General features: G+C 42.4%; 2 protein-coding genes across 3 annotated transcripts in view; one reads left to right on the top strand and one right to left on the bottom strand.

The window, feature by feature from the left end:
* Positions 1–234, bottom strand: part of LOC116479612 (zinc finger protein 773-like) — a 2,549-nt gene extending 2,315 nt beyond the window's left edge. The window contains 1 exon segment of the mRNA XM_032171636.2: positions 102–234. Coding sequence (XP_032027527.1) covers positions 102–234 — 133 coding nt within the window.
* A 6,252-nt stretch (positions 235–6,486) lies between these two features.
* LOC116479275 (zinc finger protein 772) lies at positions 6,487–14,566 on the top strand. 2 transcript variants are annotated; one of them, XM_032171334.2, is made up of 5 exons: positions 6,487–6,803; positions 7,407–7,445; positions 8,293–8,419; positions 8,933–9,055; positions 9,701–14,566. In XM_032171334.2, the coding sequence occupies exons 1-5, from the start codon at positions 6,771–6,773 to the stop codon at positions 10,846–10,848; spliced, it is 1,470 nt and encodes a 489-aa protein (XP_032027225.1). In that variant the 5' UTR covers positions 6,487–6,770; the 3' UTR covers positions 10,849–14,566. The 2 variants fall into 2 exon arrangements, with proteins under 2 accessions (XP_032027225.1, XP_032027222.1); XM_032171331.2 differs by lacking the exon at positions 8,933–9,055 and having other exon boundaries at positions 6,493–6,803.
* The last annotated feature ends 196 nt before the right edge of the window (positions 14,567–14,762 follow it).

The raw sequence follows: 14,762 nt of genomic DNA, 5'->3' as shown, positions 1-14,762 counted from the left end.
GTCGCCACCGCGCTTTCCGGCGCTGGTCGCCTCAGCGAACAACCAGCTTCCGGCAGGCTGAGTTCTCTTGAGGGCAGTGAAAGTGGCCGCCGAAGGGAGACGCCGGAAGTCCCGCCCATTGCGCGTCGCCCGCTCGGGCAGACCTCTTTTCATTGGCCAAGCATCGCGGCTCACGGCGCGGCGCCTTCTGGGCAGTGTAGTTCCCGTGGCTCCAAACTTCGAGGAAGTGGGCATAACTTCGAAGATGGAGATTGGAGATGGTAGATGATGATGGAGACGGAGATGCAGATGATGGAGATGATGGAGATGGAGATGATGATGGAGATGGAGCCTCAGCTAGAGAGCCAAGACTCATCTGAACTATCCTTATAAGGAAAAGTAGGCAGGGAGATGAGGCCACAGGATGGGAAAATATAACCATTTCCTCAAGGAGGAAGGAGACTAATATTTCAGAGGAGCGGTTCTGCTCCACAACAGGTAAGCAGCCCTATGTCCTGTTATTGCCCAAACATAGTCTTAGGCTCAAAGACACCATCCCAGCAGATGTTGGCTTGGTGATTATAAACTCTTTGGAAGCTCCAGTGGAACTAAGGAGCCAGGATCACCAACTACTCAAGAGTACAGCTATTCCTAACCACTACAATAATCTACTCTTCCATAGATACCACATCTTTGAGACTTACCTGGATGTCCTTGCTCTGCTGAACACTGACTCACCAAAAAATGACTGAAAATACTGAGAAAAAGTTTTTCCTCTGTGCACACCACCCAAATACACCATTCTCTCCTCCCAGGTCAAGCCTTGAAAATATTGGTCTTGTTTTGTAGAATTTGCCAAGCCCACATTCTACCTGGAAACTGAACCTAGAATGGTAAAAAAAAAAAAAAACAGGCAAACATAAATAACAAATGCCAGAAGTTATTCTAAGTAGTGGTGAAAATAATAGGGGATATGAAGGAGAGAATGTGAGAGAATGGCAGTTGTATTGAGGACAGAGTTGGAAATGTTTAAACTGAAGGCTGAGGACAGTGCCCATTCAGATGAGTTGGATGTGGGTGGCTTTCTTGAGGGTGATAATTGAGTTGACACCAAAAAAAACCGAGAAGGAGGCAGCTATGAAAGAACCAAGTTTAAAATATTCAGGTAAAAGGTAGAGCAAGTGCCAAAGAGATGTGATGGGAGAAAACTTGGTGAGTTGCAGTAACAGGAAGGAAGACACAGTGGCTGGGCCAGGGCATGCAGAAAGCAGTGATATGAGAAACTGGACATGATTGTGCTCAGTGGTCAGTTTGCAGCTCTCTCCTCCTCTCTCATGCCGCTTTGAGGTTAATTCGTTCTCCTACTCCTGGCCCCAGGATCATGGATGTGATTTCTGTCTTCTTGGAGTTTTAGGAACATACACATTTCCAGGGTTACGTACATGGAATCCAACAGCATGTAGCTTTTTCAGTCTGGCCTCATTCACTTAGTGTAATGCATTTGTGATTCACCCTTGTTTTGTGTAGCAATGCTTTATTTATACTGCTGAGTAGTATTCCATTGTCTGTATATACCATAGTTAGTACACCTCATCTGTTAAGAATTTGTTTGTCAGAAACTGTACATTAATAATAAAACCACTGTATATTTGCCTTAGGATTAAAGAATTTTTTTTCTTACAATTCTACCAGATCACTGGAAGAATTTTTGTTAAAGACAGTTTTTCATTTCAATCAGGTAAATACCCAAGAATTATTATTTCAATTGGGTAAATGCCCAAGAATTATTAGTATTATTATTAATTATTATTCCACATTGGAGAATAATATATATATTATTCCACATTGGAGAATTATACACACACACACACACACACACACACACACATATATTTGAGATAGGGTCTCCTTCTGTTGCCCAAGATGGAGTGCAGTGATGCCATCTTAGCTCACCACAACCTCCACCTCCCAGGATCAAGGAATCCTCCCACCTCAGCCTCCTAAGTAGCTAGGACCACAAGTGCAAGCCACTCCTGGCTAGTTTTTTGTTTTTTTTTTGCGGAGACAGGTTTTGCCATGTTGCCTAGGCTAGTCTTGAACTCCTGAGCTCAAGCCATCTACCTGCCTAGGCCTTCCAAAGTTCTGGGATTGCAGGCATGAGCCATCACATCCAGCCTGCATAACAATATTAAATAGGCACCTCAGGTTTGTTAGCATGAACTTTTGGTACATTTTAATTTACAAATGACATTCACAAAAATTAACATGTAGTTGTACAGCTCAATGAATATTCCCAAAGTCAACATATCTCTAAAACCAGTGTGCCAATCAAAAAAGAACAGTGTTAGTATACCAGCATTTCTTTTTTTTCCTTTTCTATTTTTCGTTTATGAGACAGAGCCTCACTCTGTCACCATGCTGGAGTGCAGTGGCACAATCTCGGCTCACTGCAACCTCCACCTCCCGGGTTCAAGCAATTCCCCTGCCTCAGCCTCCCAAGTAGCTGGGACTACAGGCACGCACCATTATGCCTGGCTAATTTTTTGTATTTTTAGTAGAGATGGGGTTTCATCATGTTGCCCAGGATGGTCTCGATCTCCTGACCTCATGATCTGCCCACCTAGGCCTCCCAAAGTACTGGGATTACAGGTGTGAGTCACCGCGCCCGGCCATACGAGCATTTCTGTAACCCCCGCTGCAAGTTATTCACCCACCAAGGAGGTCTAATTTGTGGCATTTCTGATTTCTTACATTGTGTCATCTAACATAGTTTTGCCTATTTTTCAGTTTGCATTCATTTGAATCTGGTAAATGCTCATCCACCGCCTTCATTAGGATTCTGTCAGGATGATTACTAGAATTTATTGCTGTATGTACTGCATATGGCTTAGAATATATGTCTGATGAGAAATGACTCACAAGGATGTGTGGATAGCAGTACAATTATTGTTTTTTTAAAAAGACTGTGCAATGTGCAATGGCCCATCCTTCATTGAGCCTTAGGGCTTCTGTGAAGTCCTGCTCCTTTTGTTTTTTAGCTTGGCTTCTGTCTTGGGATTGAGACAACAAGGATATTCTAGTTTCAAAGCACAGGAAAACAAAATCACTGGCTTTAAATGGAATAGGAATCATATGAGATTTTATTTGAGAATTATTTTTTAAAAAATTTTGAGAATTCCTAATTGAACACCATCCATCTGCATATTGGATTAAACAGTTACTCTAAATGTACCAAGATTGCATTCTCACATAAATGGCACATGGCTATGCTCTCTCTGCTGGGCAGTGGACTCAGACCCTCAATGAGCTTTCATGTTCCATGAAATGTGAAGGGCAGCACCAAATCGATAACATGGTTGTGAATCTCCTGTTCACTGGCCTAGGTTTGCAAGGAAATGATTTTAGTTGTTGCTGTAAAGGAGACAGGAGAAAGAGAACGTGGATTGAGTCAGGGGCATCACAGGAGTCCTCTGCTGAGGAAGAAATCCTAGGGGCTGGACAGTAGCAATAAGCCTGACAAAAAAGACAACATAGAAATTACTGGTGGGACCACTGAAAATGCAGGACATGTTATAACCCTAAACCATGTTATAACACTAAAGTTTGGAGGGAAGCCCTTCCCCCTCTAGCCACCAACATGCTTCTGATTCTCCCAAATAGAACCTGATTTGTGTTGAAGTCATCTTCTGCCTGATATGTGGAGAACGAACTGAAGTAGAGAAAAAACTGATGTAGGATACAAGGCAGAAGGCATTGTGTAGTTCAGGAATGTTGGCAGATTGGCCCAAGGGCATGAAATTGGAGGTGTTGAGAAGAAGATGACCTGAGACATATTAGGAGGCAGAGGTAACAGGATATGTGGGTGGTTGGGATGATATGGTGAGGCTCAGGCAATAACATTTCACCTATCAAACCCTCTGTATTTGTGGGCCAGCAGGACTTTTCCTGTTTTGATTCTTGATGGGCATCCAAGGAACCCACGTTTAGGGAATAAATGAAGCTGAAGGTTCATGTTTCTGTGGCGAAGAAAAGGCAAGACACATTCTTGTCCTCATGTCAGCTGCCTGGGACATTGAATTTTTCATAGCCTTGTTTGTCTAACATAGAAAGGGCTCTGAACCTACCCAGATAGAGGACCTAGGGTAGGAGGCCACGTTGGGCAGTAGTTAGTCATGGCTCCTTGGACTCCATTCCCAACTATGCCACTTAACAGCCACAGCTGAAAACAAATTATAGACACATGAAGCCTCAGTCTCCTCATATTAATCTAGGTGACAAATCCACTTTACAGGGCAAAAGTGCATAGTGTTTATAAAAGGTCTGATACAATGTCTAGGATATGGACATTATTAAATGTAAATTATTGTTATCCTTATCCCACCCCTCTATGACTAACCAGAAGATGTTGATAATGTGCAGTTCCCTGATGACATCTCAGCCCAGTTGGGCGAGTCAAGGGCCTGGTAACCTTCAAGTGTAGGTCTTGGTTTCTCTAAAGCAGATTCTGGATGTTCCTAACTACAACATGATTCTTTTCTTACTGACAGAGTAGGGAGTCTGGGAATGTTAGTTGTGCTTTCTATCATAATTCAAATTCTGTGGAAATTCACTGAAGAAAAGAGAATACCTCGTGAAGGGTGTTTTGGTCCATCAAAAATTACTAACTGCTTATTTGAGTATTTATTGCATAGTCATTTAGGTTTTGCAAAAGTTGTCAAAATCAAAATGAGTAACTTGTGTAAAATAAATAAATAAATAAATAAATAAATAAAACCAGGAGGCTGAGAAAAGAGGGCACTCAAACACACACACTTAAGATAAGAGCTATTACCAAGTCTCTGAGGGCTGTTAATGCACATATTCCCGTTAAAAGAACTTTTGACAAGAACTTCTCAAACCGCAGCTTGCTACAGGAGTTACAAGGACAGCTCTAGATGTAGTAGAACACTTGCCTGACAAATTTCTCCACTAATGAACTGGTGTTAACCTCTGCCATAAACATCTGTGACCAATGTTCTTTTTATCTCAAAACAAATTATGTGTACTTTTCCCTTTTGCCTTTGAAAGCTTCTCCTTGTTTCAAGCTCTCTGGATATGCCTGATATGGCTATAGTCCCTATAGCCTGGATGTCCTGGATTTGCAAATTCCCTGTGCATTCCTGAATGAACTCAACATCTTTGAAGAATCTCTGTTATTTAGGTTGACAGTTTAAATATATCCTACATTGTGCTTTTCTTTGCCTCACTTGTTCCACTTATTTTACTATTATTTTACCTTTCTATTGATTATTTATATTCCAAACTTTTCCTCTTCTAGTTTGAAAAGTATATACACTGACTCTATTTATTATATTTAAGCTAAAAATTACAAACGTTTAACACATTAGCGTGCCATACAGGATTGTAAATACATTTACTTTCCACTTGGAAATATAAAAGATTTAAAACTTTGAGCAACTAGCCTCCTTTCAATTTATATGTAGTTGAGGTTACGCACGGGAATTCCATCATTCTAACTCAGTAAGTAGATCTACTTGTGTTTTACACCATAATAAGCTGTTATTTTAATCAAAAGATGCACTTCTTTTCATCTTCATTTCTTCTCTCATTGCAGACTTTTCACCTGGGATCAACTTTCTTTGGCCTTGAGTATTATTTTAAACACTATTTTCTGTGTAAATGTATTTCCATTATGTTTATCATTTTTGGTTTCTAATAGTTTTACATCACACTTCCATAAAAGACATTTTGTTGTGTATAGAAATCTAGTTTGGTGGCTATTTCTTCTTTACAGAAAGTGTTCATGTTGCCCTTTTCATTGCCATATGACATTTGATGAATTCTGTCTTTTCAGATACTTGTAAAACACTTAAAATATTGAATACATCTCTGTATATGGAGTATGAAATACTATCTTGAACAAGAGTATTACTTGTTGGGTTTGACACAATCACTGCTGTATAAGCAGGAGAAATATTTTCTGAGGTAACCAGAGACAGAAGCATTATTCACTTACTTCAAGGCCACCAAACATCCCCACTCCATGTTCCACGTCCTGGTGGTGTCTGGAGTCTTTCTTGTGCCTGACAGAAAATGCTGAGGCTCGCCAAACTAACTCTGGAGCATCAGGCTATACGCATTTGAAAACAATATTTGTCAACTTCCAGCTATAGAAATCTGAGTGACGTTAGTGTATGGTGTGTCCATTTTATTTTTTGATGAGCATTCTCTGCGTAAGGAAGCCTGAAATCATGTCTCTAAACATTCCTTTGATGTCACACACGACGTTCACCAGAAATACAGATGTGGCTCCTTCAAGAGGAAGCAAAGCTCCGTCTGGGCCTTGGAAACGAGGGACACCATTTCCAGGTGCCCTTGGCGATCTTTTCTGGGCTTTTGACCTGGAGGTGACGCGAGACGCCGCTTACGAGTGTTGGTGCCATGGGAACTACATTACCCAGAAAACTTGGCGGCTCTGGGCCAATGAAAGCCCAGGAAATAGGCGTTTCCGTTGGTGAGGAAAACGTCAGGGCGGGACTTCCTCTACCATTCCTCTGGTGGACATTTTGTTTGCTTTTCCATTAATCCACTGGTTTAGTCTCCAGAACGCAATGTCAGACCTGAGGTGACAGAAAAGGGAAAACGTGAGAGAGTGTCTTCTTCCCTGAAGAGAGGTGGGCCTGAGGCTCGACAGTGACTCTGCCCGAGTGACCTAGCCGCTGGGCTGGGCCCTGGACGGCTGATCCCAGGTTCCTGCACTTGTCGCCACCCTTTCGTCGTCCACAGGCCCGATGGCGGCGGCTGAGCCGATGGGCCCGGCACAGGTGGGTGCTGCGCCTGCGAATCTGCGCGCTGACCCCCATCTCTGAATCCTAAAGCTTCGAATGAACGGCTCCTCGGGTTACTGCAGCTCAGGCCCCTGTATCTAGAACAGTGGGGGCGCTCGTGCTTGGGACCCATTTTGACAGCACGAGTTGAAGGACGTTCATTCAGAGAGACCAGTGTATGCAAAGGCTCAGAAATGGTTCACAGCTGGAGCATTTGGGAAAACTGGGCCTTTAGTGTCTGAAAGGATCAGAGCGCTTTATAAGTGATTGCACCTGGAGTATCATCCTGAGCAGCTGGGTCTCTATTCTGAGGGTGATGGGAGCCATGGAAGGTTCTGAACAGAGGAGAGCCAGAATCCGAGGGTTTAAAAAGTATTCCATAGACTGCTCATGGAGGGCAGACTCTTGTTGTCCATGGGGGTGGATAATGAGCACTGTTCCAAGGTAACACAGTTAAGAGGCATCCTTGAAGATGGAGGCACAGAGGGTAGACATTCAGCTCCCAGGCACATTGTAACAGGGTAGGAATATGGGATGGGGTTGAGCCTTTGGGGTTTCTTCAAGATTGCTTGACTCTCTTAGTCTCCCTCTTCCCCACAGGTTCCCATGAACTCAGAAGTAATTGTGGACCCTATACAGGTGAGGGGAGAATGTCCATGTTCTCACCGATCCCACCCCCACCCAACACACTCTACAGCATTGTGGTGTTATATAGAACACTCTCCTGCTACTCTCCGCTCTCTTGGGTCTGAGGACTCTGGAGAAGCCCCAAGCCCAGGGTCCTGACTCTGGGCCAGGGGTTTTATGGAGGGGTTTCCATTTCTGCCAACCATTGGAATAAGGTTGGAAGGTTGTTCCAGGCACAGGAACGAGCCTGTGCAAAATACTTAGAGGTGAGACTGAGATGGGAGTTTTCAATAAATTGCAGGTCTCTGTCATGTCTGGTGGGAACCAAGAGCAAGGGGGCGGGAATCATCCTGAAATGGCTTAAAGATGATTATGTAGATTGGGAGTTAAAAGAGAATATTCATTTCACAGTGGTAGTGCATTTAGTGAGCCAGGAAAGTGATGGACGGAGAGCCAGAGTTGTGAGATAACTGTGATCCAAAGAGTGATGTACATATGGAAAGAAGTGTAGACTGATGACCTCTGGGCTTAAAGGAGAAAGGCAAGCCCATCTTTGGTTGTCTGGTAAGCATGATGTTAGTGACCCCAGAGGAATTCGCTTACAGAAGGGTGAGGCCCTGTATGCTAGGCACAGAGCTTAGAGGGTGACAACTTCTTCACCTGCCTGTGGTTGCTATGGGTAGACACAGTGATTATTGGGACCATGAGGAGAGAGAAGACACCAGTGACACCTGGTCCTGATATTTCTTGAGTTGAGGAGTTAGATAGGAGGGTATACAGGAGGGAGATGTGTTGGGGCACGGACGGGGGTTCTTGGGAGAGATGCTGCTCATGGACTTGGCTCTCCCGATTGTGGCAGGGGCAGGTGAACTTTGAGGACGTGTTCGTGTACTTCTCCCAGGAGGAGTGGGTGCTCCTTGATGAGGCTCAGAGGCTCCTGTACCGTGATGTGATGCTGGAGAACTTTGCACTTATGGCCTCTCTGGGTAAGGCCGTCACATCCACCCCAGTGACTTGGACTGGGCCCTGCCCTTCCCTTTTTTTTCAGGGAATCTTTGTCCTTCCTACATCAGAGCCATGGACACTGCCTCATTTCTTAGTTCCTGGAGTAGGTTCTGTGAGTGCTGGGCTTGAGCTTTTTGCACTCCTACTTTCTCCTTCTGAGCATTCCCAGCGCTTGCTGTCTCAGAGCCTTGCAGGGATGGATTCAGGAGTTATACATTGTATTGTCAGCCCAGTGGGTCATATCCATCTTGTCCTTTCCCTGTCTGAATTCCTCTGTCTATATCCATGACACCTCTGTGCCTGGGATTCTGCGCTCTTCCTTTAGCTGACATTTCCTGTGGCCTGCTTATGCCAGGAATTGTAAGGACCATTATGGTCGCTACTTGCTAGGACCACTGCGCTATTCCTGCAAGACCCTACTCTGAGATTATTTTAATAATATTTCGTTTTCTATTTGGGTTACCCAGACCAGTGCTGTTCTGTCTTTCCCTCAGGACATGCATCTTTCATGTCCCACATAGTTGCCTCACTGGTGATGGGTAGTGAGCCCTGGGTACCTGACTGGGTGGACATGACCCTAGCTGTTGCCACAGAGACTCCAGGTGGCAGTGGCCCTGGTGAGTGGGAGCTGGGGAAAGGTGTGATGTCAGGGCTGGGTTCATATCATTCCATAGCCTCTTTGTGCCTACAGTTGTATTAGTGCTAAGGCCACTGGGCCATACTTCATTTTTATCTACTTTCTCATTTATACACTTGCCTTTCATACTGTGGCCTTTGGCCTCTGGATGTTCCATACGTCTGCCTCCATGTCTCACCTGTTCCTCTCCATGGCTTGTTCTACAGTGCCTTCCAACATTGGCCTGTACTTAGTGTTTCATGAGATGTGCAGCCCAAATAGTCCTTAAACACCAACTACTGAGTAGCAATTTGATTTTCTTTGGTATGGACCATAACCTTCTGCACAACTCTCACCTGTCCCCAGCAGCCAAGAAAATCTGATTGTGAATGACTTTATTTGAGACCTGCCTCTTTTATGTGCTGTACCCCACATCTTTGTCCTCTCCCAGTTGAGGCCTTCTCCATTCCATGACATTTAGATGCCAACTACTATATAGTACACATTTGCTGAACTTGAGTTTGGACCCTTGTCCTAACAACAGTCCTATGACCTTGGTCTTAGTTGTGTTAGACACATATTTGTAGTGAGGCTTCCCCTTCCACCTCTGTCAATTTGTACTTCACCAGCATTTCTCTGCTTTCAGGTTGTTGGCATGGAATGGAGGATGAAGAGATACCTTTTGAGCAGAGCTTTTCTATAGGAATGTCACAGATCAGGATTCCCAAGGGAGGTCCTTCTACTCAGAAGGCTTACCCCTGTGGGACATGTGGCCTGGTCTTAAAAGACATTTTGCACTTGGCTGAGCACCAGGAAACACACCCAGGGCAGAAACCATACATGTGTGTGCTGTGTGGGAAACAGTTCTGGTTCAGTGCAAACCTTCACCAGCACCAGAAGCAGCACAGTGGAGAGAAACCCTTTAGAAGGGATAAGAACAGGGCCTTTCTTGTGAACAACTGTGCTGTGCAATCATCGGAGATGTCTTTTGTGACAGGGGAGGCTTGTAAGGACTTCCTAGCCAGCTCAAGCATTTTCCAGCACCATGTCCCTCACAATGAGTGGAAGCCACACAGCAACAACAAGTGTGAGGAGGCCTCTCACTGTGGAAAAAGGCATTACAAATGCAGCGAATGTGGGAAAACCTTCGGCCGCAAAGACTCACTTGTTCAACACCAGAGAGTCCACACTGGAGAAAGGCCTTATGAGTGTGGTGAATGTGGGAAAACCTTTAGCCGCAAACCCATACTTGCTCAGCACCAGAGAATCCACACTGGAGAAATGCCTTATGAGTGTGGCATATGTGGGAAAGTTTTTAATCATAGCTCTAACCTTATTGTACATCAAAGAGTACACACTGGAGCAAGGCCTTACAAGTGCAGTGAATGTGGGAAAGCCTATAGCCACAAATCTACACTTGTTCAGCATGAGAGTATCCATACTGGAGAAAGGCCATATGAGTGCAGTGAATGTGGAAAATACTTTGGTCACAAATACAGACTCATTAAACATTGGAGTGTTCATACTGGAGCAAGGCCTTATGAGTGCATCGCATGTGGGAAGTTCTTTAGCCAAAGCTCTGACCTTATTGCACATCAAAGAGTTCATAATGGTGAAAAGCCTTATGTGTGCAGTGAATGTGGGAAAGCCTTTAGCCACAAACATGTACTTGTTCAGCATCATAGAATTCACACTGGAGAAAGGCCATATAAGTGCAGTGAATGTGGGAAGGCCTTCAGGCAGAGGGCTTCCCTCATCCGCCACTGGAAAATTCACACTGGAGAAAGGCCTTAGGATGGGAGATAGATAATTCCGTTTCCTTGTTCAACATAGTAACTGACACCAGAGAGAAGCTCCAAGTGTAGCCTTTATGTGTAGCCGACAGCCAGAAGTAGAACTTTATACACTCACTCACTCACCCTGGGGAGGTTCTTCTGAGTGCCAGCTGTATGGGAAGCCTTCTGGAGCTATGCTGAATTTTCTAGACTCTTGCTGGAATTTCATCAAGGCAGTGCCTCTGTTAGAAGCCATCTGTCTTTGTGCTGGAAGAGTCCTGCATTGTGCAAAAGTAATCCCAATGTGTTTCAAAAGACAGACCTCTGTACTTCTCCCTTCCCTGGAGGGAATCATCAGTAGCCTGAGGCCATCAAGGATTCTCTTTTTTTCTGCCCCACAACTGGTTTAAGCATGAGCATTACCCAGTTTTAGCCAGAAAGATGGGAACTTTGTTCTGCTGACCACTGGCAGAGGTTTCCCTTCATGGATATAGTTGATCTCACATGGCACTTGTGATGAATTTTTGTAGCCTCCAAGACACCTAACCTGAAATTGGCTGCCTTATATTCTGGTTTTGCAACAAATGCCTTAATTTTTAGACTATCTTAAATCTTGGGGATTCTGTTCGCTTTGTGGGTTGGGTTGAGTACAGAATTGGGCTAAGCCAGTATGAAGGGATGAACAGCTTTTGTGAGAGCTCCGACTATCTGTATCTCTGAAGTGATAGGATGGCAAAGACTAGCTCTTATTCTAGTGTCAAGCTAACTTACTTGACTGCTTAAGCTCTCCTAGGAAAGAATGCCAGTCTTTGTAGCCCTAATCTTTTGGTCTATATGTTAAGATTTTTTTGTGTAATTGAGGTCACCCTAAGCATTGGGCATTTGTTGTGATAATCTCTAGTGTGTCTGGGAGTAACATGAATTAGGTCCCTTGTTCCCAGAAGATACTTCATATTCCCAAGGCTTCTTGAGGAGAATTTGAACTCATGGGACATGTCAAGATCTCTGAAGTCTATTTTTCAGTAGGCAGTTAACACTGGCTGTCCTCCAGAAGGCCCAGGTAGGAATCATAGTTGGTGCAGAGACCCAGATTAATAAAGGAATGAGAAAACTGCAGCAAACTATAGGGAATATGACCCTTCTAAAGGTGCATCCACATGTGTTTCCATAACTCTGGCTCCATTATGAGGGTTTACAGAAATATTTCCATACCTGTGTCTCTTATGGCTAAGGTTACTGTCCAGAAGTCAGTCTAAACATTTTTGCAATAAACTGCACATATTTATAGTGTACCATTTGATAAGTTTTGATACATGTTGGCACTTCTCAAACCAAAAGTTTCCTGATTCCTTTTATATTTTCTCTCTTTCCTTCACCCATCCCCAGGCAACTATTGGTCTGTTGTCACTGTAGATTTGTTTGTATTTCCTAGAATTCTACAGAGATACAGTAATTTAATATGTATTCTAATGTTTTTGGCTTCTTAAACTCTGAAATTATGGCTCATGGTGTGTTCTGTGTTTCATAGTTTATTTCTTTTCATTTGTACTTTGCTAAGAGTATTCCATTGTAGAGAAATAGTTCTAAAGCAAGTGATCCAGGAGAGAACTCACACAAGAACAAAGCCACAGTATCTGTCATTACCTTAAACTGAAAGTGATGAGCCATTATTTCTGCTATATTTCATAAGTAACCCTAGCTAATCCTGGTTAAAAGTGGAAGAGAACTACACAAAGTTGAAAATAGGGATATGTGGGGCATTTTCTTGGACTCTGGTGACCATAATCCTATGTGGTTTTTTTCTTTTTCTGTTTTAGTTGTTTAATGTGAATTACATTGACCGATTTTTTAAAATATTAAGCCAACCTTGCATTTCCGGAATAATTCCCATTTGGTCATGATGTATTAGTCATTTAGTATATTGTTGAATTTGATTTGCTATTTTGTTTTGTTTTTGTTTTTTTGTAACAAGTTTTGCACCAATGTTCATGAGTGATATTTGTCTCTAATTTTCTTTCTGGCTTGCTTACTTTTTTTTCTTTCTAATTTTATATCTTGCCCAGGTTTAGCTTTGGTATCAGCATAATGCCAGCTTTATAGAGTAAGTTGGGAAGTATTCCTGCTCTTCAACTCTCTGGAAGAGTTTGTGAATAATTGGTATTATTTCTTCCTTAAATGTTTGGTAGAATTCACGAAGAAAACTGTCTGGGCCTGGAGTTTGTTTTGTAGGAAAGTTTCTAACTATAAGTTTGATTTCTGTGGTAGATAGAGGGCTGTACAAGTTATATGTACATCTGTCTATGTGTGCGTCTGTTGTCTGTCTGTCTCTCTGGGCCTGAAGTGTGTTTTGTAGGACAGCATCTAACTACAAGTTTGATTTCCATGGTAGATGGAGGGCTATACTAGTTATACATACATCTGTCTGTCTGTCCATCTGTTTGTCACTCCATCCATCCATCAATCTCTAGAGTGAGCTTTGATGATTTGTGTCTTTCAAGGAGTTTTTCTGTTTCATTTAAGTACTCAAATTTTTCAAAATATTATTTTCATACTTGTAGAATTTGTAGTGGTGCAACCTCCTCTATTCCTGATACTGGTAATGTCTATATTTCTCTTTTAACCTTGATTGGTTTAGGTAGAGATTTATCAATTTTACAATTTTATTGATCTTAAAGTACTTGGTATTATTGAATTTTCTGTTTTCTGATATTTTGGGATTTTTTTTTTCCATTTTGACTTTTACTAATGCCTTCCGCTTTTATTGGATTTCATTTCTTTTGCTACTTTTTAACATGGAAGCTGAGGTCCTTCGTTTCAAACCTTTGGGTTTTTTCCCCTAATATGGGGGGAAAATGTTAATGTTAAAAATCTGTCTGAGAACTGCTTTAATTACCTCCCATCAAGCTTGATGTGGTTTCATTTTTTTTTTTTTTTTTTTTTTTTTGAGACAGTGTCTCGCTCTGTCGTCCAGGTTGGAGTGCAGTGGCGTGATCTCGGCTCACTGCAAGCTCCTCCTCCCGGGTTCACGCCATTCTCCTGCCTCAGCCTCCCAAGTAGCTGGGACTACAGGCGCCCACCACCACGCCCGGCTAATTTTTTGTATTTTCAGTAGAGACGAGGTTTCACCGTGTTAGCCAGGATGGTCTCGATCTCCTGATCTCGTGATCTGCCTGCCTCAGCCTCCCAAAGTGCTGGGATTACAGGCGTGAGCCACTGTGCCCGGCCGATGTGGTTTCATTTTAGTTGAGTTTAGGATGTTTTCCAGTTAAAAAAATTCTTCTTGACACATGGCTCTTTTTAAATGTATGTTATTTAATTTCTAAATATTTGGTGATTTTGCTTATCTTTCTGGTAATTTCTGCAATAATTCCATTGTGGTCAGAGTACATTAAGACTTGAATTATTTACATTTATTGAGATTTGCTTTGTGGCCCAGAATATGGGCCATCTTGGTATGAGTTACATGTTCACTTGAAATGTATACTGTACTCTCGTTTGATGAAGGGGTTCTACAAGTGTTGATAAGGTAAAAATGGTTGATAATGTTAATTAAGTTTTTTCTATGTTTATTGACATTCTGTGGTTTTGTTTTGGTTCTAGCAATTATTTTAAGAGGATTGTTGACATCTCTGAATATTAAATTGGATTTACTTCTCTTCAGTTCTGTCAGCTTTTGCTTCACATATTTTGATATCTTTTTATTAGGTGAATAATAAATATTTCCTATTTTATGTCCACTTGATGTGTTGACCACTTTATCATTATGATCCTGTTAATCTTTGGTAATATTCTTTGCTCTAAAATCTCCCTTGTCTGATACTGTTAACATGGTTTAATTTTGATTGGACACTGAATTTTAGGTACTGATTTTTTTTTTTAATTTTTATAGATATTCTTGATTTCTTTTTTCTGTTACGTGGTTAAGTTACTTGG

This window comes from Hylobates moloch, unplaced genomic scaffold (assembly GCF_009828535.3).
Source record: "Hylobates moloch isolate HMO894 unplaced genomic scaffold, HMol_V3 SCAFFOLD_12, whole genome shotgun sequence".
Lineage (NCBI taxonomy): Eukaryota > Metazoa > Chordata > Mammalia > Primates > Hylobatidae > Hylobates > Hylobates moloch.
Note: the sequence above shows the minus strand (reverse complement) of the source record. Positions and strands in the feature narration are given on the sequence as shown.